This window comes from Leucopleurus acutus, assembly GCF_964270905.1.
Source record: "Leucopleurus acutus genome assembly, chromosome: X".
Taxonomy (NCBI): Eukaryota; Metazoa; Chordata; class Mammalia; order Artiodactyla; family Delphinidae; genus Leucopleurus; species Leucopleurus acutus.
The window spans coordinates 53,672,498-53,698,044 of NC_139148.1; the positions used below are offsets into that span (position 1 = coordinate 53,672,498).

Consider the following 25,547-nt stretch of genomic DNA (forward strand, 5'->3'; position numbering starts at 1 on the left):
TTCTCTAGGCAGTAGGATGGGGCAATCTTCAGGCTCATCTAAGCTTTTCCACCTCTCAGAGATCACTGACCTTACTTGCCTGATGTCCAATGACTTGAGTTTTTTTCATATATTTTGTCTTGGTGTTTTTGTTTGTTTTGCTTTTAGTTATTTTGCACCGGTGGGTAAATCTGGTCCCTGTTACTCTATCTTGACTAGAGTGGAAGTGAAAGTTATTCCCCAAATTTGGTTTTAAAGAACCAGATTTCACCATTTAATACACACATATTATATATTTTAAAAATCTAAAGTCAGGATGTGTGTTAAATACAATTCTACCTTACAACTGCCATTGGCCAAGAGGGAATTGTGTTACTGTTCACGCATGAGCACATGTGAACTTGGCCATGGCTGTTCATATTATCATCCCTTCAATTGAATTATGTGCATGATTATCACTGTATGTGTTGAGTTTAATTGCCATTTAAAGTATCTTCAAAAAGATTTCATCATGGTTTTCCCTTGAAATAAAAAGTTATAGTGTATGAGAAATGACTCAGAATAGAAAAGTCTGATTAAAATAGTGTCTTAGGGACTTCCCTGGTGGCGCAGTGGTTGAGAATCTGCCTGCTAATGCAGGAGACATGGGTTCAAGCCCTGGTCTGGGAAGATCCCACATGCCACGGAGCAACTAGGCCCGTGAGCCACAACTACTGAGCCTGCACGTCTGGAGCCTGTGCTCCGCAACAAGAGAGGGTGCGCTAGTGAGAGACCCATGCACCACAATGAGGAGTGGCCCCCACTTGCCACAACTAGAGAAAGCCCTTGCACAGAAACGAAGACCCAACACAGCCCAAAATAAATAAATTAATTAATTAATTTAAAAAAATAGTGTCTTAAATCAGTCTACCAGAGCTCTTTCAAAAACTATTAAATGAACATTTAAATTAAAAGAAAACATTTTGTCATAATATAATAGGTAGCATTTTTCTCCTAGTAGTCCATAAGATAATGTGTACCCTATGTCCAATGGCATTTTAGATTCAATTAAATACAGTAGCCAATTAACTGGGATGTTTATTGGTAAAGCTAATCCAACTTGCTTCCAAATTAACAGTGGTTAAAACAAGACAGAAGTTCATTTCCCTCTCACATTATCAGTCTGGGAACAAGTGACCTGTGGTTTGTGTGGTTATTCCATGTTGGGGACTCAGGCCCTTTTTATATTGTTGCTTCACCATGTGCAGGGTGTAGCCTTCATCTACAGGGTTGAAGATGACTTGATGTTGTGTATACATGTTAGGCAGTGGGAAGAGGGCAAAGGAGAAGTGAATGGCACACTCCTTCCCTTTAGGGTCACAGCCTAGATGTTGCACATATCACATGTGTTTTCATCCCACTGGCCAGAACATTGTCACATGGCCACAAACAGCTGCAATGGAGAGAGGGAAATACAGCCCTTAGTCAAGGTGTCACATGCCCAGATGAAAATCAGAGGTTCTATTATTATGGACGGGGGGAAAATGAATAAGGTGGGGGGGACAAGGAGCATCTGATCTGTGTTCTGTGTGACCCTAGGGTTTTCAAATTGTTGGAGCTGCCTATAGAAGGAATGGATTGTCTAGAGAAATAGTGAGAGCTCTGTGACTACGTTGTTCAAGGAAGGCCTAATTGAACACTTGGAAGTGATGTTATAGAAAGCACTTAAGCAGTGGTTGGCAAAGGGACGATAGATGCCTTTGAAGGTCCCTCCCAGCCTGGAGAGTCACATGTGCTCAGGTCCTACCCACATTGGTCTGTGAGTCCCACTGGCTGTATGTGAATCACTTGTCTGCCGTCTGTGCCAAGGGCTTGGCTTCACTGAAAATGCCCAAATACATACAGAGAGCTCCAGATAAAATTCTATTTAACCCCCAGAGATCAGGGATGGGGCATGGGGGTGGGCAGAGAAGCAATAACTAGTCAAAGCTCTTAATCAGATCTTGATGGTGGTAAGATAGAGCTGCTGGGTGAGTCAGGCAGAGGTTGTTTAAGAGAGAAATGAGACCAGCTCAGGGTGCATTCTGTTACAGGTCTCCAGTTGGGGCATCCCCTAAGCTTCCCCATTGTTCCTCCTTTCTGAGTACAAGCACAGAAAACAGGTGCCCTCATGCACTACTGGTGGGAGTGTGAAATGGTGTAGCCATCTTGCACAGCAAATTGGCACTGCTTACATGAAATAAGAATACACGTTACCTGTGCGCCAGATTTCCCACTCCTGGGATATAGCCCCCTAAATTTACTCAGACAGGTACAAGAAAATTCATCAAAGTATTGTTTGTGGAGGGGGGATATAGAAACAAAGTGAGAGTTTATCCTTGGAAGGGTGGACAGGTAAAATGTGGTGGATGACCACACTTAGAAGCAAGGAATCCTGTATCTTAACATCAGAGTGCCATGTGAAAACTATATGTTATCATTAGTCTATACCGTGTGTGTGCGTGTGTGTGTGTGTATGTGTGTGCAGGCACGTGTGTGCCCAGGCACACGTGTATTAGTCAGCTTATTCTGCCACAAAGCAATAACACATTCTGGGTGGCTTAAATAGCAGACATTTATTTTCTCACAATTCTGGAGGCTAGAGATTCACGATATAGATACCAGAAATTTTGATTTCTGGTAAGGGTTCTCTTCCTGTCTTGTAGATGGCTGCTTCCTCCCCGTGTCCTCATTTGGCCATTCCTCTGGTCTTGTGTGGAGACAGAAAGAGCTCATGCGTCCCTTCCTCTACTTATAAGGACGTCAATACAACCAGATTAAGGCTCTACTGTGATGACCTCATTTAACCTTACACCTCCCTAAAATTCTCTCTCCAAATATTTTGGAGATTAACCTTATACCTCCCTGAAAGTTCCCTCAAAGTACTTTGCGGGTTAGGGCTTGAACATATGTATATTAGGGGACTCAATGCATTCCATAACATTCCTCCCTATGCCTCCCACCAAATGCATGTCTTTCTCACATGCAAAATTCATTCATCCCTTCCCAACAGCCCCAAATGTCTTAATGCGCTCCAGAACCTATGTCCAGTCAAAAGTCTCATCTAAATATCACCTAATTTAGGTTTGGATGAGACGTGAGTTATGATTCATCCAAAGGGCGAAATTCCCCTCCAGCTGTGAAACCAGACAAATGATCTGCTTCCCAAGTATAGTAATAGGACAAGCATAGGATAGGTATTCCCTTTTGAAAAGGGAGAAACCAGAAAGAAGAGAGGGATGATAGATCCCAAGAAAGTGCAAAACTTAGCAAGGCAAATTTCATTAGATTTTTCAGACTGGAGAATAATCTTTGGCTGGATGCTTTGGGCAGTATCACCCCACCCTCACAGCCCTTTGCTGTTGCCTTTCTCCTGAGGCACTAGTCAGGGGAAGCCTGTCCTACTGAAACTGAGGAGGCAACAGCCTTGCCCCCAGGGCCTGTTAGGTCTAGACCCAATGGTGGGAATGGCAGCCCTGATGATCTCTTAATCACCTTTGGTGTCATTCTTTCCTTTACTTGAAGAATGAAGCATGTTTGCAGCTAAGTAACTCTATTGTCCTGCCTTGTAGATTCCAAAAACTTTCCTTTATTTCATCCTCCCTCTGCTCCCCTTGGTCCATGCTGACAGTGCCTGTGCTTGTATAATCCCATCTCTGTTCCTGACTTCTGCTGAGATACCTAATTAAAATAATGAGTAATCTCCTCAAGGAGTGGTTTTCTAGCCACATCCTTGGTGTTCTCTCCAGAAGATGCTTTATATTTTTTGCAATATGGATAGAACGAGAATTTTTCAAATCTTCAAGTTCTGGTTCATCTTGCTTAATGATTCTGCTGATTTCTCTCTCTCCTCTTGCATTTTACTATAAGCAGCTGAGCTTCACATTCACCACTTTGCGTAAAAATCTCCTCAGCTAGATATCTAATTTCATTGCTCACAGGCTCTACCTTCCACAGAAGACTAGAACAAAATTCAGCCAACTTCTTTGCCACTTTATAATAAGGATCACCTTTTCTCCAGTTTCTAATGACACGTTCCTCTTTTCTCTTTGAGACCTCACCAGGAGCATCGTTAATGTCCATGTTTCTACCAACAGTCACTTCAATGCAATATAGGCTTTTTCTAGCATGCGCCTGAAACCTCTCCCAGCCTCTACTCCTCATCTAGTTCCAAATACACTTCCACATTTTTAGGTTTTTATTAAAGTAGTACCCCACTTCATGGTACCAAAATCTGTGTTAATCTGCTCAGTCTTCCACAACAAAATACCACAGACTGGGTGGCTTAAACAACAGACATTTCTTTTCTCACAGTTCTGGAGGCTAGAAGTCCATGGTCAAAGTGCAAGAAAATTTGCTTTCTTGTGAGAGCTCTCTTCCTGGCTTATAGCCAGCTGCCTTCTTGCTATGTCTTCACATGGCCTTTCCTCTGTGCATGTAGAGACAGAGAGGAGGCAATCTCTGGTGTGTCTTCTTCTTCTTCAAAGGGCACCAGTCCAATTGGATTAGGGTCCCACATTGATGACCTCATTTAACCTTAATTACCTCTCTAAAGGCCCCCCTCTAAACACACTCACATTGGGGATTAGGGCTTCAACATATGAATTTTGGAGGGACACGATTCAGTCCATAACGCTCACACTCTCTAGATCTCTCTCTCTCTCTCTCTCTCTCTCTCACACACACACACACACTCTCTCTCTCCCTCTCCTCCTTCCTCTCCTTTTCTCTCCTTAATACACATCAATAATTTACCATTTAGAAGAGCACATGCAACACAATAAATAGGCATTAAGTAGTTTTGAATGGTTGCCTATGTGGGGCGTAAATGGTGTAGGAAATGGGGATAAAAGGGAAGGAAGGCATAAGGAAGGAAGGAAGAGGAATTACACAACAGAGAGGGCTTATCTACAGAGAAAAAAGAGGGTGAAATTTAAAAATATTTGAAATAATGGCTGAAGACTCTCCAGATTTGTCAAGAGATATACGCCAAGTGATTCAGAGAGGATAGACTCATAGAAATCCACACCAAGACACATCATGGTTAATGTCTGAAAACTAGGGACAAAGAATGCCTTAAACAAGTCAAAGAGAAATTACACCTTACCTATAGGTGAAAATAGTTTGAATGACAGTGAATTTCTCATCAGAAAATATAGAGGCCAGAAGGAAGTGGCACAAGATTTTTCAAGTCCTGAAAGAAGAGAACTATCAACCGCAAATACTACATGTAGCAAAAATATCCATCAAGAATGAGGAATAAATTAAGACATTCTCAGATGAAGAAAACTAAGGGAATCTGTCACCAGCAGATCTACCCTAAAATAATAATAGCTAAAGGAATCTTTCCTAAAAGAAGACAACATGGAATATCAGGAAGGAAGAAAAACCAAGAGAAAGAGTAAAAATATAATTAAAATACATTACATTTTCCTTCTCCTGTTTAGTTTTCTAAATCATTTCTGATGGTGGAAGCAGTAATATGGTTCTCTACAAACATAACTCTTATGTAGGAGAAATATTTCAGATAGTTATATTATAAATGGTGGAGGGTAAAGGGGGCAAAAAGGGAGGTAATGTTTCTACTCTTCACTCACCCTAATAAAAAGATGACACAGAAGACTATGATAAATTATGAAATATAATACCTAGAGCAACCACTGAAAAAACTATAGAAAGAGATACACTTAAAAACAGTATAGGTAAAATGTAATTCCAAAACACATTCAATTAAAGATAGGAAGGCAGCAAAAAGGAAACAGAGAATCGAATAAGAGAGAGATCAAATAGTAAACAAAAATTAAATGATACACTTAAGTTCTAACTTATCAATAAGTACACCGGATATAAATGGCCTAAATATTGCAATCCAAATACTGGTCAGCCAAGATGATTAAAAAATATGACCCGTCTATGTGCTGTCTACAAGAATCTCACTTCAAATATAAAGATATAGGTATGTTGAAATAATGAAAGAAGATATACCATGGAAACATAATCCAAGGAAAGCAGGAATGGATATATTAATATCAGATAAAGTAGACTTCAGAGCAAAGAAAATTACTAGGTACAGAGAGGTACATTAGATAATGACAAAAGTGTCAGTCTGCCAAGAAGACCTAGCAGTCCTAAATGGGTATACACCAACAACAGAACTGTAAAATATGAGAGGCAAATCTGACAGAACCAAAGGAAGAAATAGACAAAGCCACAATTATAGCTGGGGTCTTTAACATACGTCTATCATTTGATGGAACTAGACAGAAAATCAGCAAGGGTATAGAGCTCCACAACACCATCAATGACAGGATCTAATTAACATTTATAGAACATTCCACCCAACAACAGGATACACATACTTTTCAAGTGTCCATGGAACATATACCAATATAGATAGACCATATTCTGGGATACAAAAAAAAATTCTTAACAAATTTAAAAGACAGGAAATACAGTGTGTTCTCTGGCATTAATAAAGTCAAACTAGAAATCAAGAAGTCAGAAAAAATACCAGGAAAAAGATAATAATAAAAAAAATCTAAAATAACGCATGTTTCAAAGATGAAGTGAAATAAAAATACATTGAACTGAGTGAAAATGAAACATATCAAAATGAAAAATGAACATATCAAAATGGGATGATGCAGAAGCAGTGGTGAAAGGGAAATTTTTAGCACCAATGTTTACTTTAGAACAGAGGAAATGCCTCTAATTAATAATCTAAGCTCCTACCTCAAGAAACTAGAAAAGAAGAGCAAAATAACACCGAGGCAAGCAGAAAACAGGAAATAATACAGATAAGAGCAGATATTGATGATTAAAAACAGAAAGAAAAGTAGGGAAATCAATGAAACAGAAAGCTTAATGTTTGAAAAAATACATAAAATTGAAAAACCTCTAGCAACCCTAACCAAGAAAAAAGAGAGAAGACACAAATTACAGACATCAGGAATGAAACAGAAAATGTCACTACCAACCCCACAGACTTCAAAAGAATAGCAAAGGAATACTATGAACAATTCTACTCGTGTAAATTAAACAAGTTACATGAAATGGACCGATTCTCAAAAAACACTACCACAACTCACCTGATATAAAATAGATAATTTGAATAACCCTGAAACTATTTAGAAAATTAAATTTGTAAAGTAACAACCCCCAAAACCAGAACCTCCATGCCCATTTGGTTTCACTGGAGAATTCTAACAAATGGTTAAAGAGAATTAACCCTATTTCTTAACAGTCTCTCCAAAAAGCAGAAGTGGAAAGAACACATCTTCATTTATTTTATGAAGCCCTTAATACCGTGAAACAATTTCAGGCAAAGACAATACAAGAAAATTATAAATTAATATCCTTCATGATTGTAGATGTAAAAATCGTTATCAAAGTATTAGCAAATAGAATTCGGCAATATATTAAAAAAGAATTGACACCATGACCAAGAGGGGTTTATTCCAGAGATGCAAGGTTAGTTTGTTATTCAAAAATCAATCAATATTATTTATCATATCAAAAGGCTAAAGAAGAGAAATCGCATGACTATGTCAATTGATACAGATAAAGCACTTGACAAAAGTCAGCACATATTTATGATAAAATCTCTTTTAAAAACTAGGAATGGGGGTGGGGGGACTTTCTCAACTTGATAAAGTACATCTACAAATACCCTTCAGCTAGCTAACAATACACTTACTTGTCAAAGAATGAATGCTGTCCTACGTAGATCACGAGCAAGGCAAGGATGTCCACTCTCAGCACCGCTAGTCCATATAGCACTAGAGGTTTTAGGCAGGACAATTAGGCAGGAAAGTAAATAAAAGGCGTACAAGATGGAAAGGAAGAAATAAAACTGTTTTCGTTTGCAGATAACATGATTTGTCTATGTAGGGAATCCTGATAAGTCAAAAACAAAACAAAAAACCAAAAAACTCCTACATCTAATACGTGAGTCAGCAAGATTGCAGAATGTAAGATCAGCATTAAAAACAAATAGCAAATATGCATGTGGAAACTATAATTACAAAACATGAAACCACTTACAAGCACTCAGAAACATGAAATACCTAAGTGAAACAAAGATTTAACGAAAGATGCATAGGACTTTTATGCTGAAAACTACAAAATGCTAATAAAACAAATCAAAGGAGATCTAAATAGAGAGAGACACTGTATCCAGGGTTTGGAAGATGAGTCAATATAGTAAAGATGCCAATCCTCCCAAACTGACGTACAAATTTAATAAAATTCCCATCAAAATGCCAGAAAGATTTTTGGTAGATATAGACAAAATTATTCTAAAATTTATATGGCAAGGCAAAAGAACTAGAATGGCCAAAAGTATTTTGAGATATAAAAATAAATGGGAGAAATCACTCTTCCTGATTTCAAAGCTTATTATATAGCTACAGTGATTAAGATTGTGTGATACTGGGCTTCCCTGGTGGCGCAGTGGTTGAGAGTCCGCCTGCCGATGCAGGAGACATGGGTTCGTGCCTCGGTCCGGGAAGATGCCACATGCCGCGGAGCGACTAGGCCCGTGAGCCATGGCCGCTGAGCCTGCGTGTCCCGCAACGGGAGAGGCCACAACAGTGAGAGGCCCGCGTACCACAAAAAAAAAAAAAAAAAAAAAAGATTGTGTGATACTGACAAAGGGACAGACACATAGGTAATTGGAACAAAATTGAGAATCCAGAAATTGACCCACACAGTATGGCCAACTGATTTTTGACAGAGGTGCAAAAGTAATCCGACAAAGGAAGGACAGTCTTTATAGCAAATGGTACTGAAGCAATTGCATATCCATAAGCAAAAAAAAAAAAAAAAAAAAAAAAAGAATCTCAACCTAAACCTCAAACTCTGTACCAAAGTTAACTCAGAGTGGATTGTAGACATAAATGTAACTATAAAACTTTCTGAAGATAACATAGGAGAAAATTTGCAGACCCTAGAGCTTAGTGAAGACTCTTAGACATGACACCAGAGCATTATCCATAATATATATATATATAATGAAGTCCTATATATATATATATATATATATATATATATATATAGGACTTCATCAAAAAAACAGTTTTAAGTGTTCTGCTAAGGACCTGGTTAAGAGGATGAAAAGGCAAGCTAATAAATGGGAGAAAATATTTGCAAACCTCATATCTGACAAAGCACTCATATCTAGGACACATAAAGAGTTCTCAATACTCAGCCCTGAGTAAACAAACAGTCCAATGGGCCAAAGACATGCACAGACATTTTTTGGAAAAGGACATACAGATGGCAAATAAGTACATGAGAAGATGTTCAGTATCACTAGCCACTAGGGAAATGCAAATTAAGATCACTTTGAGGTATCACCATATACCTTTTAAAACAGTTCAAGCAAAATGGCTGGCTGCATAGAGGAACTAGATCACTCATATATTGTTGGCGGGCATGTGAAACGGTACAGCCGCTCTGGGAAACAGTTTGGCAGTTTCTCAAAAAACTAAGCATGGGGCTTCCCTGGTGGCGCAGTAGTTGGGAGTCCGCCTGCCGATGCAGCGGACGCGGGTTCGTGCCCCGGTCCGGGAGGATCCCGCATGCCGCGGGGCGGCTGGGCCCGTGAGTCATGGCCACTGGGCCTGCGCGTCCGGAGCCTGTGCTCCGCGGCGGGAGAGGCCACAGCAGTGAGAGGCCCGCGTACCGAAAAAAAAAAAAAAAAAAAACACTAAGCATGCAATTACCACACAAACCAGCAATTGCAGTCTTGGTCATTTATCCTAGAGAAATGAAAACTTACGGTCACACTAAAACTCGTAGTTGCATATTCATAGCAGCTTTATTCATAATCGCCAAAAACTGGAATCAGTCCAGATGTCCTTCAGTGGACATTGTTTAGACTTGTCAGTGCATGGTGATAATAAAGAGCAGACCAACTTTAATTGGTTCTTTTTTTTTTTTTATTTCTCTGCACACAATGCACCTCTTTATTTTCCGCACCTGAGGTGGACTGCTCTCACTGCCGGGCCCTTGGTAAACCACTGCTGAGAGGTAACAGTGGTACCGTCAAAGGCTGCAGTGACACCGCTGTCCCTCCACTAAAGCATGGGCCGGGCTCCCCGCCAGCCCCTGAGAAACTGACTTTAGAAATAGCAGTAAATAGAGGCTATTTCTGAACTCCATCTTCATAACCTTGCTTCTTTCTCATAACGAGGAGTCTTAGCCCTTCTGCCCCTTAGTCAGGGTCCCTAGTCCTTGCCATTTCTTGCCACAGTGGACAATAGGAAAAGGCTCCAAAACACCTTGGATTGTGGCCTCCCTGGCCCTCATACCCAAAGGATAAAGCTGCCATTTTGCTGGTGACAGCCTTACTCCTGAAGAAGAGGAAATACCACGGTGCTTTTGAGGAAGCCTTTCTGCCTTTGATTTTCCAGTTCCAGGCAGCACTTTAACTGTGACCCCACCAGGTGAAAACCTTTGGTTTATTTTGACTTAATCTGGGATTGCAGTGTCCCCTGCCCGACAACATGGGGGTGTCTATAAGCAGAATTGGACATGGATGGAGGAGGGAGGATTAGATAAAAGGCACTCATCCAAGCAGGGAAAGATGTACTATGTTGATTTCTATGAAGTGTCAGTGAGAGAGACCTCTCACCCCTGATTTCATTTAGTAGTAGTCGCTAGCATCTTAACTGAATTGATCACAAATTAGGAAGTCTTGGGCCAGCCCTATAAAATGCCATTATTCATACTGACATTACGAGGTGACTTATGTTAATGATTATTATTATAGTCTTAATAAGTGGTAATATACCTTGCTACTCATGCTAGTACATGTGCACACATGCATATGCACACACACACACACACACACACACACACATTATACACACATCCTACCCATTGTAGGCTCTTTATAACAAAATTTAAACCACTGTGGTAAAGGAGATAACCATAGCAGAAGAGTTGGGCAGTGTGGGGAGGGATAGGTACTATCATTTGTTGACTGCTCACCACGTGCCACATACTCTGCTTGGGGACTTTACATGTCTTAGCTCATTTAGCCCTCAGCAAAGAACCTGTAAGGTAAGTGCTATTATCATTCCTGTGTTACTGATGAAGAGACCAGGGCTGAGAGAAGTGAAAAGAGATAATCCGATTATGTCACTCCTGCTGCTTAAAGTTCTACAATGATTCCCCCTTCTCCTGAAGATAAAAGTACTCGCTCCTCATCTCAATCTCCAGGTTGTGTTCTGGCAACTTCCCTAGTTTCATCTCAGACAACCCCCACCACACACACACACACACACACACACACACGCACACGCACACGCACACGCGCTCGCGCGCACACACACACACACACACACACCCCACTTGCAGTAGGTGTTCCAGCCACACTGACCTTTTTTCAGTTCCTCTAATGTGCCACATTCTTTTCTGTTCTAGGGCCATTGCAAATAGTATTCTCTCTGCCTGGACTGCTCTCCTCTATGTCTACCTGCTACCCACCATCTACCTCCGACCCATTCTCCAGGTCTTAGCTTAGATGTCACATTCTCAGTTTCTCAGGGGAGCTTCCTGTGACAGCCCCCTTGACTACAGTGTCCCTCAGACTATGTTAGAACCCTTTGGTGTGTCCTTCCATTGCATTCTGCATTTCAACCATATTACTTATCACTTAGTTTTACATGTGTTCAGGGTCTATTTTCCTCATTAGATGAAGATTCCTGTCCACAGGCTGTCCTGTTCTCTGCTCTATCTCTAGCACCTAGTACAGTGGCTGGCACATGATAAATGTTCCATAAGTATTTGTTGAATGAATGTATCTTCAAGCCTTCTATAATTGGTGCATAATCGGTGCTCAATGAATATAATTAAACTATAAATATAGTTGTTATTCTTATTGTCCAAGGGCAAATAGCTAGTCAGGGGCAGAACCAGGAATTATACCCACGTCTGAATCTAAAGCCCATGTTCCTTTCAAATTATGGCTCTGCCTGCAGAAATGGGTTCTAGGCCTAGCAGTGCCACAAACTGGCTGTATGAGTCAGGGTGAGACACTATATCACTCTGAATCTCAGTTTTCCCATCTGTAAATTGGGGTAGGGCTAGGTGAAGTTTAGACTGCACTGTATGCAATCTAGAGGAAGAGAATAGAAGTCTAGATGGGAGGGGGCTCTAAGTAGTGGATTAACTGACCAGTACAAATCACTATCATCCCTCTGCAAGGCAGTTGAACAGGTATACCGAGAACCCTCAATATGTTTACGCCCCTTAGTCTGGGTAACCCCAGTCAGGCAGTGTGGAGTAGTGGGTGGTGTTAGAGAGCCCTGGGTTCAAATCACAACATCCCATTTACTGCAACTTACCATCCTGAACTCCCAATTTCCTTCTTTACAGATGGGATAATAACACCCATCCTTTTAACCTTTTCTAAGGTAAAAGCAATATAATAACTTGAAAAGAAAATTTTGAATATTGAAAGAAAAATTTCGCCTGTCATCCTACCCACCTTACATAATTCTTTCTGTGGTTCTGTGCCATTGAGGGCCACCTCTTGAGGCAGGAGCCACAGGCAATGCTGAAGAAAGGAGAGAGAATGAACACAGAAGCAGGCTGAGGTCAGAGGCCAGAGGCCAGGGTGTGGAGCAAGAGTAACCATGGGATGGGCTGGGGCAGAGGAGAAAGCCAGCTACTGAGGCAGAATAAAGGAGATGCCTAATCTGAGTAATGGATGATGGCTAGACAGAACCTGAGAACCAGAGAGTAGAGAGTGAGTGGGAGGGCATCAGTGTGCCCTAGAGGGGCTTCCTTCCAAAGTTTTGTGGCTCTTTCACTTAGGCAGGCTTCAGTGGTCTCAAAGATCCTTGAAACTGTACTCTTGCCAATTCCTTTTGTTTAGTCACATGCACGTGTATTTTGAAATTGCAATCCTAGTGTATATACCTTTTCATGGAGTATCTTCAACATTTTCCATGTCACAAGTCTTCATAATGATGCCTTTTAGTGGCTGCCAAATATTCCAATTTTGCCCATAGACCAGAAAGCATATCCCTGTGTATTAACTTTTTGCTTCCTTGACTTATTTCCTTAGAATAAATTGCTAGGTGTGGGATTACTGAGCCAGAGGGTATGCAATTGGGATTTAACAACCAGAAATAGGTTTTATGCTTTCTAGGAAAAGAAATGAGCTGCAGTTCTTCCCGTCTCCTGCCTCTTCTGGAACTGATGAGGGGACCCTATAGAGCTGTGTGGTCCAATATGAGAGCCATTATCCCCATGTGGCTGTTTAAACTTAATTTTAATCAACTGAGTAAAATTAAATAAAATTCAAAATTCAGTTCCTCGGTTGCACTAGCCATATTTTGAATGCTCAGTAGCTTCTTGTGCCTAGTGGCTACTGTATTAGAAAGCATAGATACAGAAAATTTCCATCATTGTAGAAAATTTATTGGATAGTGCTGCTCTAGAGTTTCTCAAGAGGTCATGGTTGGCATCTTGGGTGGGAGTTATTTGTGATGTGGGACTTTCCTGTGCATTGAGAGGCTGTTTAGCATTTCTGGCCCATATCCACTAAATGCCAGTAGTGCTCTCCCTTGAATAAATCTAACAGCTAAAACCTGCCCCATGTTTTCAAATGCTCCATCAAGGAACAAAATCATCCCCATTCAAGACCCACTGAGCTTTTAGCTTAGAAGAAAGAATCTCCTGCCTTTGTGGGGACGGCTTCAGGCTGCCTCTGCCTGAAGAGAGGGAAGCTTAGAAAGATGGCTTAACAAGATAGCCCTGGCTCAGAGCCTAACTCTGTACTCCATTTCTCTAACTCTGTACTCCATTTCCCTAACTCTGTACTCCATTTCCCTTTTCCTGACTTCTCCTGCTGGTCTGTTTCCTCCTTTGGGGGAATGGCAGGAACAAGACCCTGCAGATGGAAAAGATCAAGACCCGTTTGAAGGCTGAGTTTGAGGCCCTTGAATCAGAGGAGAGGCACCTGAAGGAATACAAGCAGGAGATGGACCTCCTGCTACAGGAGAAAATGGCCCATGTGGAGGAACTCCGACTGATCCACGCTGATATCAATGTGGTATGTGGCTGGCTGCCTGAAGCCTATTTCTGGGCCCTTTGAGGAGGAATAGGCAGTGGTGAGTGCTGTGGACTCTCCTTGAGATATGGCTGTGGCCGATTTGGGGGAGTAGGCATCAGGCTATGGTGAAATGGAAGAATCCAGGAGTTCTGAGATCCAGCCCTGGCTCTGTCACTGATCGACTGTATATCACTGGACAAGTTCCTTCTTCTCTCGGGGCCTCATTTTCCTTTTCTGTACCATGAGAGGAATTCAGTCACCTCTGAGGTCTCACTCAGCACTGATGTGCTCTCATTCTGGGAGTCTAGAAGTTGAGAGCTAGCCTTGGGGAAAAGCAGAGCAGGCAGGTGCCTTGGGGATCTAACTTAAATTTAGGGCTCCAAAGCTTCCAACTAAGCCAAACAAACCATCTCTGCCAGCCTACCCAACTGGGGCTCCCTCATTACAGTCTCTCTTTTGGAGACCCTTGGAATGTGGGGAATGAACTGCCTGCTATGGTGATAAGCCCCCCACTTTATAGAGTTATTAAAGCAGAGTCTGAATGATCACCTGTCTGGGCTGCAGTATTGGTGATTCCTTCACCAGGAGGGAGGTTGGAGGTGCTGACCTGTAAGGCCCTTTCCAACCCTTAGAGCCTATGATAATGAGAATTTTTTTTTAAAATCACGTTTGAAGGAGCTAAGTTTCTATTCTTGGGAGACTCATTTCTGTGGCAATATCTACTTCCTGATATTGCCAGGCCTAGGGTCTTAAAGGAAATATGAATGCAATTTGGACAGTAGTTACCTGGGATTGTCTGTGTCACAAGATCACAGGATATCAGGGTCTCATGAGGAGTTGGCAGTTCTGCTGCCAGCTAACTAAGGATAGAGAAATAAACAAGGTATTAGTCACAGAGGGGCTGAAAATCTGGGCCAGTGGATCTCCAACTTGAACATGCCTCATGAGTCACCTAGAGGGCCTGTTAAAACACAGATTGTTGGACTTCACCGCAGAATTTCTGATTGCTTATATCTGGGGTGGTGCCTGAGAATTTACATTCCTAATGAGTTCCCAGTTGATGCTGATGCTGCTGATCTGGTAACTGCATTTTGGGAACCACTGATCTAGGAGAAAAGCCACTGGTCTGGGAGGCAGAAGCCCTGAGTCTTTATGTAGTCTTTGCTCCTAGGAAGCATTTCTCTGAGGAAGTTACTTCTCTCTGAGTCTCAATTCTCTGATCTGTAAAATGGTGGTGGGGTGCACTACATGAACTCTAAGGGCCATTCCAGCTCTAAGATGCTATATTTGAATAATAACTACCACTAATTGAGCCTTTACTCTGTGTTAGCCCCTGTACTGAGTGCTTATATGAATTCAATCGTTGAATCTTCACCAAGATTATATGAGGTAGGTATGAATGTTACCACCATTATACAGATGAAAAAACTGAGGCTTGACAAGAGTCACATAGAATACATAGTGGGTTGAGGACTTGATCACAGATTGGTTTGGCTCTGGAGCCTGTGCTATTATCCACTCAGCTGTACAGCCTCGCTGAGAATCTTGGAGTCTTTTCTCTGTGCTTGCCTCACTCTGTGTTCCAGATGGAAAACACCATCAAACAGTCTGAGAATGACCTAAACAAGCTGCTAGAGTCTACCCAGCGGCTACATGATGAGTATAAGCCGCTGAAGGAACATGTGGATGCCCTGCGCATGACTCTGGGCCTGCAGAGGCTCCCTGACCTATGTGAAGAGGAGGAGAAGCTCTCCTTGGAGTAAGCTGCCTGCCTCCTGTCCCTGCAACATACACCACAGACACACACACACACACACACACACACACACACACACACACGTATATATACACACACGTATATATACACACATAAAGCCTGGTCTGAAAGTCAGGGTACCCAGTCCTAGCCCCAGGCCTGTCAGTGGCCGACTCATTGCATGACCTTGGGTAAGTCTCTGTGTTGGGCTGTTAGATGATTAGACTAGAATTACTAGATGGCTTTTAAAGTTCCTTGTGCAATTTTGACAATACAAGACTATGTCTATGACTCTTTGTGTGTGTATGTGTCTGTGACTCTTAAGAGGTCACTTTCCAAGTCAAGGTCTAGAAGGGGTGTCCAGAAACCTTGAACACACAGAAGGGTGAGCTTTCATGGCCTCCAGGGGCTAGCCTGGAACTTTATCTTAAGACCCAGAGTTAAGAACTAGGCTTACTTTACAGAGACACAGAGCTCATTTCAGTAGAAGGAATACAAAGGAACATACTTCCTTAAGGTAGAGCAGGCTGCCTGTGGAAGTGGTGAGCTTCTTATTCCTAGAGGTATGCCAGCAGAGGCCTGAGAACACTTAATAGGAATACTGCAAAGGAACATGGGATGGAGGGCAGACAAATGCCCTTTGAGGACTTGGCTAGCTTTGGGATTTTTTAAATTTTTCTGGGCCTGTCAGAGCCAAGGAGCAGGAGGAGTACCCTTCCCAACACACAGTGGGCCTGGTACCCAGGGAAAAGAGCCTTGGGCTGGAGAGGGTGCAGGAACTTCCTACAGTGAGCCACAGCCTAACCCCCTTCGTTCTGTAGCATGGAGTCCTTAAGAGGGGCAAGGTTCTCCTTGCTTTCAGAATGATCCAGCTAATGTCTCTCATCTCCAAAGTTACTTTGAGAAGCAGAAAGCAGAGTGGCAGACGGAGCCTCAGGAGCCCCCAATCCCTGAATCCTTGGCCGCCGCAGCCGCTGCCGCCCAACAACTCCAAGTGGCTAGGAAGCAGGACACTCGGCAGACAGCCACCTTCAGGCAGCAGCCCCCACCTATGAAGGTGAGTGAGCTGGGTATGGACTGTGGAGGAAGCAAGGTATCCTCAAGCCGCCCCATGGAAGGTTGGGTCTGGGGCTTTGGCCTTACTTATTTGGGGTCTTCCTAAAACAGCCTTCGCTTGGGACACAGAGGAAGGGGTGGTGTGTATGTGTGCTATAGTAGAGCCACTGGTCTTGTTGCCTCATATTCCCAGAGAGGTTAGAATGCAGGGAGATTGGCAGGCTCTGCTAAAGTATAATTTTCAGAAAGTTAGAAACGTGACTCGGACAAATATATAGTGAATGTGTGTCATTAACAAGGGAGCCAGCAGCATCACAAAGCTGGTTCCAGAAGCATTAGAGGAACGGATAATTATATAGTCAAGAAAAGAAAGGAATGCCAAAATAAGTTTGCAATGTTAAATCCAGAACTGGTTAATGTCCTACAGGAAAATAATGTCCTACAGGTTAATGTCCTACAGGAAAATAAAACTGTAATCTTTAGGATTACCTTTTCTTTGTAACAAAAATAATTTGCATCTCTACTGGGCAAAAGCCATTTGTGCCTTATCAACATTAAGTCACAGCATCTGGGCCCTGATCAATAGTAAATAGTCAAATAGTATACTATTTAATGGAAAAGTATTTATAGCCAGTGGAACAGAATAGAGAGCCCAGAAATAAACCCACTCACCTACGTTCAATTAATCTTTGACAAAGGAGGCAAGAATATACAGTGGAGACAAGAAAGTCTCTTCAGCAAGTGGTATTGGGAAAGCTGGACAGCTGCATGTAAATCAATGAAGTTAGAACACTCCCTCACACCATACTCAAAAGTAAGCTCAAAACAGCTTAAAGACTTAAATGTAAGACATGATACCATACAACTCCTAGAAGAGAACACAGGCAAAACATTCTCTGACATAAATTGTACCAGTGTTTTCTTAGGTCAGTCTCCCAAGGCAATAGAAATAAAAGCAAAAGTAAACAAATGGGACCTATTCAAATTTATAAGCTTTTGCACAGCAAAGGAAACCATAAACAAAAATGAAAAGCCAGCCTAAGGAATGGGAGGAAATATTTGCAAATGATGCGACCAACAGGGACTTAGTTCCCAAAATATAAACACAGCTCATACAACTCAATAACACAAAAACAAACAATCCCATCAAAGAATGGGCAGAGGACCTCAATAGACATTTCTCCAAAGAAGACATACAGATGGCCAATAGGCACATGAACAGATGCTCAGCATCACTAATTGTTGGAGAAATGCAAATCAAAACTACAATGAGGTATCACCTCACACCGGTCAGAATGGCCATCATTAAAAATTCTACAAATAACAAATGCTGGAGAGGGTGTGGAGAAAAGGGAACCCTCCTACACTGTTGGCAGGAATGTAAATTGGTGCAGCCACTACGGAGAACAGTATGGAAGTTACCATATGATCCTGCAATCCCACTCCTAGGCACATATCCAAGGGAAAACTCTAATTCAAAAAGGTACATGCACCCCAATGTTCATAGCAGTACTACTTACAATAGCCAAGACATGGAAGCAACCTAAATGTCCATCGACAGATGAACGGATAAAGATGATGTGGTACATATATACAATGGAATACTACTCAGCCATTAAAAAGAATGAAATAATGCCATTTGCAGCAACATGCATGGACCTAGAGATTATCATACTAAGTGAAGTAAGTCAGACCGAGAAAGACAAATACCATATGATATCATTTATATGTGAAATATAAAATATGATACAAATGAACTTATTTACAAAACAGAAACAGACTCACAGACATAGAAAACAAACTTATGGTTACCAAAGGGGAAAGGGGGTGGGACAGGGGTAAATTAGGCTTTTGGGATTAGCAGATACAGACTACTATGTATAAAATAGATAAACAACAGGGTCCTACTGTATAGCACAGGGAACTATATTCAATATCCTGTAATAAACCATAACAGAAAAGAATATCTATCTATCTATCTATCTATCTATCATCTATATCATTTTGCTGTATACCAGAAGCTAACACAACATTTTAAATCAACTATACTTCAATTTTTTAAATAAGTAGTAAATAGTCAAACAAAGAGACATTCTCCTAGGGCAAGGGTCAGCAAACCAGAACCCATAGGCCAAGTGTGACCTGCTCCCTGTTTTTGTAAATAAAGTTTTATTGGCCCCCACACATGCTTGCTTGTTTATGTATTGTCTATAGCTTCTTTTATGTAAGGCAGTTAGAGCTGAGTAGTTGCAACTAAAATCATATGACCTGAAAAGAAAGTCCAAAATATTTACTATCTTGGCCTTTACAGAAAAAGTTTATTGATACCTGTCCTAGAGAATTAAATAATCCTTGAGTGAGCCTGTTAGACCATGCTCCAGTATAATGCTTAATGAATATGCAATTCACATTTTGCCTTATTGCCAAATTTTGGATATTTTTCCTCAGTACCCCTCTTTGACTCTCACTCCCTTATATCCTTTGCATCCCTTACATCCAGCACAGATCTTGCTACTTGGGACTCACTGCTTGGGTCTTGCTCCTTCCTGTTGGGAAATCGCAATTGCTTGTGGGGGCCCCTGGGAAAGATGAGCCATGGCCTAGAAGAATCTGACCACTAACTTGCTTTGTCTTGTGCCCCCCACCAGGCCTGCTTGTCATGTCACCAACAAATTCACCGGAATGCACCTATATGCCCTCTGTGCAAAGCCAAGAGTCGGTCCAGGAACCCCAAAAAGCCAAAACGGAAGCAGGATGAATGAAAAGAGGGAGAACACTTAGAGCTCTGCTGCTCATAACCCCTCCCCTTGGCCAGAGTGATTGATGTCTCCATGTGAAACAACCCTTCCCCACCTCTACAAAGTCTCCTATTTAATGTGATGGAAGCACAACCCCTCTCTCACTTTGCTCTTACTTCTTTTTGCTCTTGGAGTTTCTGGTTTAGGAAGAGATGTGGTTCAGGTGCTAATGACAGTTGTGTCTAAAGATCCCTTCTCTCTCACCCACATTTCAACCCCTGCCCTTGTTTGGAGCTAAGGGAAGGGCGGAAGTCCCAGATGTGATTCTCTGTCTCTTGTGCCTGAGGCCTGGGGCCTAAGGCCTGAGGGCCTGGGGAGACCCATATCTTGTTTCAGGTGAAGGCTCCAGTGTGCCCCCTCCCTGTACCTTTGCCTTAGGCTCTGAAGGGACAACAGTCTTCTTGCTGGACTTTTCAATAGGCTTGGTGCATTTATCTGCCCCACCCGCAACCTCATCTCATCCTCAAGGCCCGGAGGTAGCTTGGACAAGCTCTCCTTTTTCATATTCATTTGGGAGGCCTGGCTGTTATTATTGAGCTCACCACCCCACCACCTGGCAGTTTCCCAGATATATTAAAGTTCTCAGGTACCAGGCTATGTGTCTGGGGATCCTAAAATCTGTGGGCTTTTCTCCCATAATAAACCCTAGCTTTTGAAAATCAGTAGCAGATGTTCCCCACAGTGAAATCAGGGAGCCAGACCCACTCCACAAGTCCTGCCTAACTCGTTGCCTAAGTCATTGGTCTGAGGGTTCTGCTATCGGGGCTGCCTTAGGCTGGAGAGGCCCCAGGCTGACATTTGTGTCGACTTTTGTTCAAAACCATTACTCTGGCACTTACTCAAATGGTATATCTTAGAGGTCAGAGTAGTGGGTTGAGATTCAAGTGAATGCCAATCACTTTACACATGCAGGTAGGTGGGATTTCTACTCCAGTCTCTCTTCTCTAAGGCAGCCTCAGCTCAGGTCAGCTTTTGGCCACCCCTTTTTCTGTGGATTGTGTAGGTGGATTTCCCTCTCAAAAGAAAAGGCACCAGGCTCCCCAAGCCCTACAGCTCTTCCCTCCTCCAAAGCCACATCTCTAGTCAAGTCACTCTCAAACTTAAGGGACAGGGATTGGGGCTGGCTGACTGAAAAAGTGTTAGCTCCTGGCTGGGGAGGGGGGATATTTTTCCTTCCTTTCTTAGCTGTAGTTTTAAGTTGCCACAGCGTCTGTGTGTTCATAATATATAAAAGGTTCCTCTTCTCTTTGAAAGTAAGAGCGTTATGTCTGTACAAATCCTTTTAAATAAACATTTGTTCATTGGAGTAAATGCTGACTCAGTGCCTACAAGTACCAGGTAACAGAAAAGATGTAATGCCCTTTCCCCTTCTGGGTAGCTCTTCTTTACTCTTATTCACTCCACCCTACAAGTGAGAAAACCAGGCACACCGCCGCATAATAATTTACCCTATTTTTATAATAATTTCCATGTACTCAGTGCCTACTCTGTGTCAAGTCTCTATGTAAGATGCTTTATATAGATGATTGTATTTGGTTTTCAAAACAACCTTTCAAGCTAAGTATTCTTATTGTCATTTTCCAAAAATGTAAACTGAAGCTCAGAGAAGTTAAATAACTTGTGCAGAGTTAAACAGACAGATAGTAAGAGAAGTATCAGGATTTGAACACAGATTTGTCTGGTACCAGAGTCCATTTTTTTTCCTACTTTTTCTCCATGATCACTTTTTTAAGCTTTTCTCCCATTTGGGATGGCTTGATCACAGGAGTAGGTGAAATAACTCTGAACTAGAAACCAGGGACTAGGAATTCAGTGACTGATGCAGGAATGTAAAGGCCTGTTCCCCTATGAGGATACAATAGGGAACAACTCCAAAGGGTCATCCCAGCTTCAGAGCTCCCCATGGGTGGACTGTGGTTTCCGTTAAGACTGAGTTGCAGTTCAATAGCTCCCTCTGTCCAATCCTGCCTCCTTCTCTTCCCTTTTCTTCTACACGTGTTGATCCCAAGGGCACCCTAATTAATATCCTGAACATTAAACTGTCCCAATGCTTTCCAGAAACACAACAGTTGACAGAAACTTCTCTGTGCTTCAGTGTCCTCATCTGGGAAAATAACAGTACCTACTTCTGGCACTGTTGTGAGCAATGCCAGGCATATAGTAAGCGCTCAATGCCAGGCATGTAGTAAGTACTTCTACCCCTTGTGCCTCTGGCACCAGGTAGATTGGATGAGCGGTCAAAAGAAACACTATTTGTCTTAGCTGACATTACTCTACCACCCCAGATTTTGTTCAGCTACAAGCCTGCTTTTAAGGTGGCCTAGACTCACTCTGGGCAAAGGGAGGACACTCAGCTGTGTAACTTGGAGTACACCTTAACCTGTATAGCTCTCAGCAGGTCCCCGTAAAGTATAGGAGAAGTGGTCATTGCTTTGCACCTTTGGCACACTGGAGGTCAGATCTGTCAATTCAGTTGCAGCACAACTAGCCAGGTCAGCTGTTTCCCAGGGAACACCTCTGAATGGGAAGGGAACAATCAAATGTTGAGTACCTATACCTGCCAGCCACTGGGTGGGGTGCTACTATCTCATTTAATTTTTCTGGTTCAGCTATCTGTTGTGAAACAAACCACCCAAAAACTTAGTGGCTTAAAACAGCCACCATTTGTTTGCTCGTGATTCTGCAATTTGAGCAGGACTTGCTGGGAATGGCTTATTTCTATTCCATGTGGTGTTGCCTCAGACAGCTTGGCTGGGGCTGAAGGACCCAAGATGTGTGCTCTCTCATATCTGATACCTCAGCTGTGGTGGCTGAAACAGCTGTGGGCTGGCTGGGCCTCCCACCTCCCTTTGTAGTATTTTACTCTCCAGGGCCTTTCTTTCTCCATTGGGCCTCTCTCTCCAAGTAGAATAGTGAGACATTTTTTTTTTATGTGGCAGCAGTCTTCCCAGAGGGTGAAAACAAAAGCTGCAAGGCCTTTTGTGGCATAAGACCAGATGTCATACAGCAAAACTGCTGCTGTACTCTATTGGTCAAAGCAAGTCACAGAGCCAGCCCAGATTTAAGGAGTGGGGAAAAGAGACTCCGCCTCTTGATGGGAGGAGCTGCATGTATGCCAGAGATGGGGGCAATTCTTGGTCGTATTTGCAGACAACCTACCACATCATCCAACAGAAACCTTACAAGGAAGGCATTATGCGTGTCCATTTTTACAGATGACAAAACTGAGGCTCAAAAAGGGTAAAATAGTTGCCCAACAAAGCACTAGGAAGGGGCAGAGCCAGGAGGCAAAGCTAGGTCTGTCTGCCTTTAAAGCCTGTGTTTCTTCTGCCTAAGAGCAGTTCTTCAGATAAGTCTGAGACCTGGTTAGAGGAGACTAAAGAAAGGAAGAGAAGGAACAAAATAGAGTAAAAGACGAAGACGAGGCAGGTGAAGGAGAGAGAGATGAAGGAGGAGGAGGAGAGTAAGGGAAGTTATTTGTTATATTGGTAAGATGCTGTAAAGCACCTTCTTCAACATTCTCATTTAATGCTCACATTAATAGCCCTGTACTGTTAGTAGTATTACATTTTATAAATGAGACCCAGAGAGGGGAACTGACTTACCCAAGGTCATTTAGCAGGTTAAGAGCAAAGCCACAACTAGAACCCAGGCCTTCCAATCTGGGAATAACCCGGTTTGGGGCTCTCTTTACACGTTTGACACAGTGGGGATGATTGTATACCTGCTTTGTGACAGATGGGTCGCTTTTACACTGAGGATAGGTGCTCACTCCACAGGGGAAGGCCAGGCAATTTTAGCAATTCTGCTCTTAAGTCCAGTTCCCTGTTACTATTATGCCCCCAGCTTTCCCATAGCGATTATCAGCATCTTTGCAATGATCAACATCTCCCAAGGTGAACTCTGGGAAGGCTGTTAACTCAGGGCCAGGTGCCCTTAGGTTAGGTACTTAACCTCTCTGGGGCTCCAATATCTCATATGTGAGGTAGGAATAGTAGTAGTCCTCTCCTCATGGCATTGTTGTGAAGATTAAATGAGCTAATAATATATGTAAAGTGCCTAGAACAACACTTGAGAAGCATTCTGTAAATGATAGCTATGAGGAAGAAAATGATAATGATTATGACTGGCTTCCTGAGAGGCCAAAGATGATGATGAGGAGGAGGAGGAGGAGGGGGAGGAGGAGGAGGAGGAGGAAGAAGAGAAAGGGAAGGGAAGGGGAGGAGAAGGGTGGGGGAGAAAAGGGAAGAGGAGGCAGGGTACAATAGGGAAGGGATTGCCCCCATGTAAGGCCTCCCTCAGAGGGAGAGTTGATAGCTAAGAGTCATGGTTCCTTTCCTGGAGCTTGATGAGATTCCGAGGCTCTGCTGCCACTTGCCACTGAGTCTGTTTCATAGCTATAAAAAGACACGGGCCCCTCATGGTAACTAGGCAGAAGACCCTCTTTTCACCACATTCTTTTCTGCTATGGCTGAGGAAAGACCATCCCTAAACAAGAATCCCCCATAAGTGGTCTAGGCTCATGTGCACTTCAGTGGTTTCTGTACTGTGCAGTACAGGGAAATGACACTGACCCAGGAATGAGTCGTTCCTGGGTTCAAATCCCCAATCCTTTATTTATTAGCAGTGCATTCTTGAGGAAGTTATCAAACTTTTCCAACCTCCAGTTTCCTCATCTGTAAACTGGAGATAATACCTACTGTGTGGGGTTGCAGTGAAAGATTTAAAAACAAAGAAGGTGAGGGTGACCATTCACTGGATGCCCAGAATTTAGTGGGCGCTGTGGGAGGCAGCATAGTGTAGTGGCTAAGAGCGTGGATACCAAAGCCAGAGAGTCTGGATTCAACTCTCAGCAATGCCATTTGCTGACCGTGTGACCTTCAGGGAGCTCATTAACTTCTTGAAACCTCATCTGTACAATGGGGGTAATAACAGAATTTACCTCATTGGATTGTTACTAGGATTAAATGAGATAAGATTTATGAGTTGCACATAGAAAGCATTATCTGAGTGTTTCATAAAGTAAACAAATCAAATCTTCCTACCAACACTCAGTGTCATCAACTTAGAGATGAGAAAATTTAAGCTGGTAGAAGTCAACTGCCTTCAAATTTGGGTCTATCTGACTCCACTAAACCTCAAAAATGCTTGGAAGAGTGTAGTGATGTCTACAATTTATTTTGAAATGCATCAAAACTTAGGTGGATTGGTGGATGGATAGAAGAATAGACATGTGATAAAAGAAGTCCAGTAAAATGCTAATTGTAGGATCTAGGTGCGGGCATATGGGTGCTACCTGTAAAATTTGCTGTATATGTAATTTTTTTTCATAATAAAATATCGGGGCCATAATACATCTACCTGATAATGTTATTTCTCTGCCTAGAAGCCTTGGTTTGTTCCCCAGCACTCCCACTTTCTAATTTGACCTCTTGTATAATCAACATAGCTCTCACTGACCACCCACCCCCGCCCCCACCATGTGGAATTGGCAGAGCACCGAGCACCGGGTAGAACAGATGATAATGGAGAGAGAGGGAGAGACAGCTCTGCGTTCCTACTTAGGGTGACCAACTTGTCCCAGTTTGCCCAGGACTGCTCTGGTTTTAAAACTGAAAGTCCTACATCCTGGGAAATCCCTCAGTCCTAGGCCCAGCTGTACTGTGAGCCTTCTTTCTTTCTGGTAGTGTTAAGGGCAGCTGTCACCTGTTGTTTCTAATCCACGTCATAGCATGCTCAGGGGCTCTGGGCAGACAGTTTCAGATCTGGCCCTGACCCACTTACCCTGCCATCTGGGCAGATGCTGCCCCCTGCTGGTGATGGGGTGAACCTGTTACGGAACCTCCCACCACATTGCTGTGCACACCCAGTG

At 42.6% G+C, this 25,547-nt stretch overlaps 1 protein-coding gene across 1 annotated transcript; it reads left to right on the forward strand.

Moving 5' to 3' along the window:
* Positions 1–13,897: 13,897 nt before the first annotated feature.
* Positions 13,898–19,639, forward strand: LOC309977809 (zinc finger C4H2 domain-containing protein-like; the record flags this gene model as incomplete). The annotated part of the gene is made up of 4 exons (XM_082864135.1): positions 13,898–14,065; positions 15,652–15,824; positions 16,716–16,878; positions 19,526–19,639. The coding sequence occupies exons 1-4, from the start codon at positions 13,910–13,912 to the stop codon at positions 19,637–19,639; spliced, it is 606 nt and encodes a 201-aa protein (XP_082720261.1). The 5' UTR covers positions 13,898–13,909.
* Between the last annotated feature and the right edge of the window lie 5,908 nt (positions 19,640–25,547).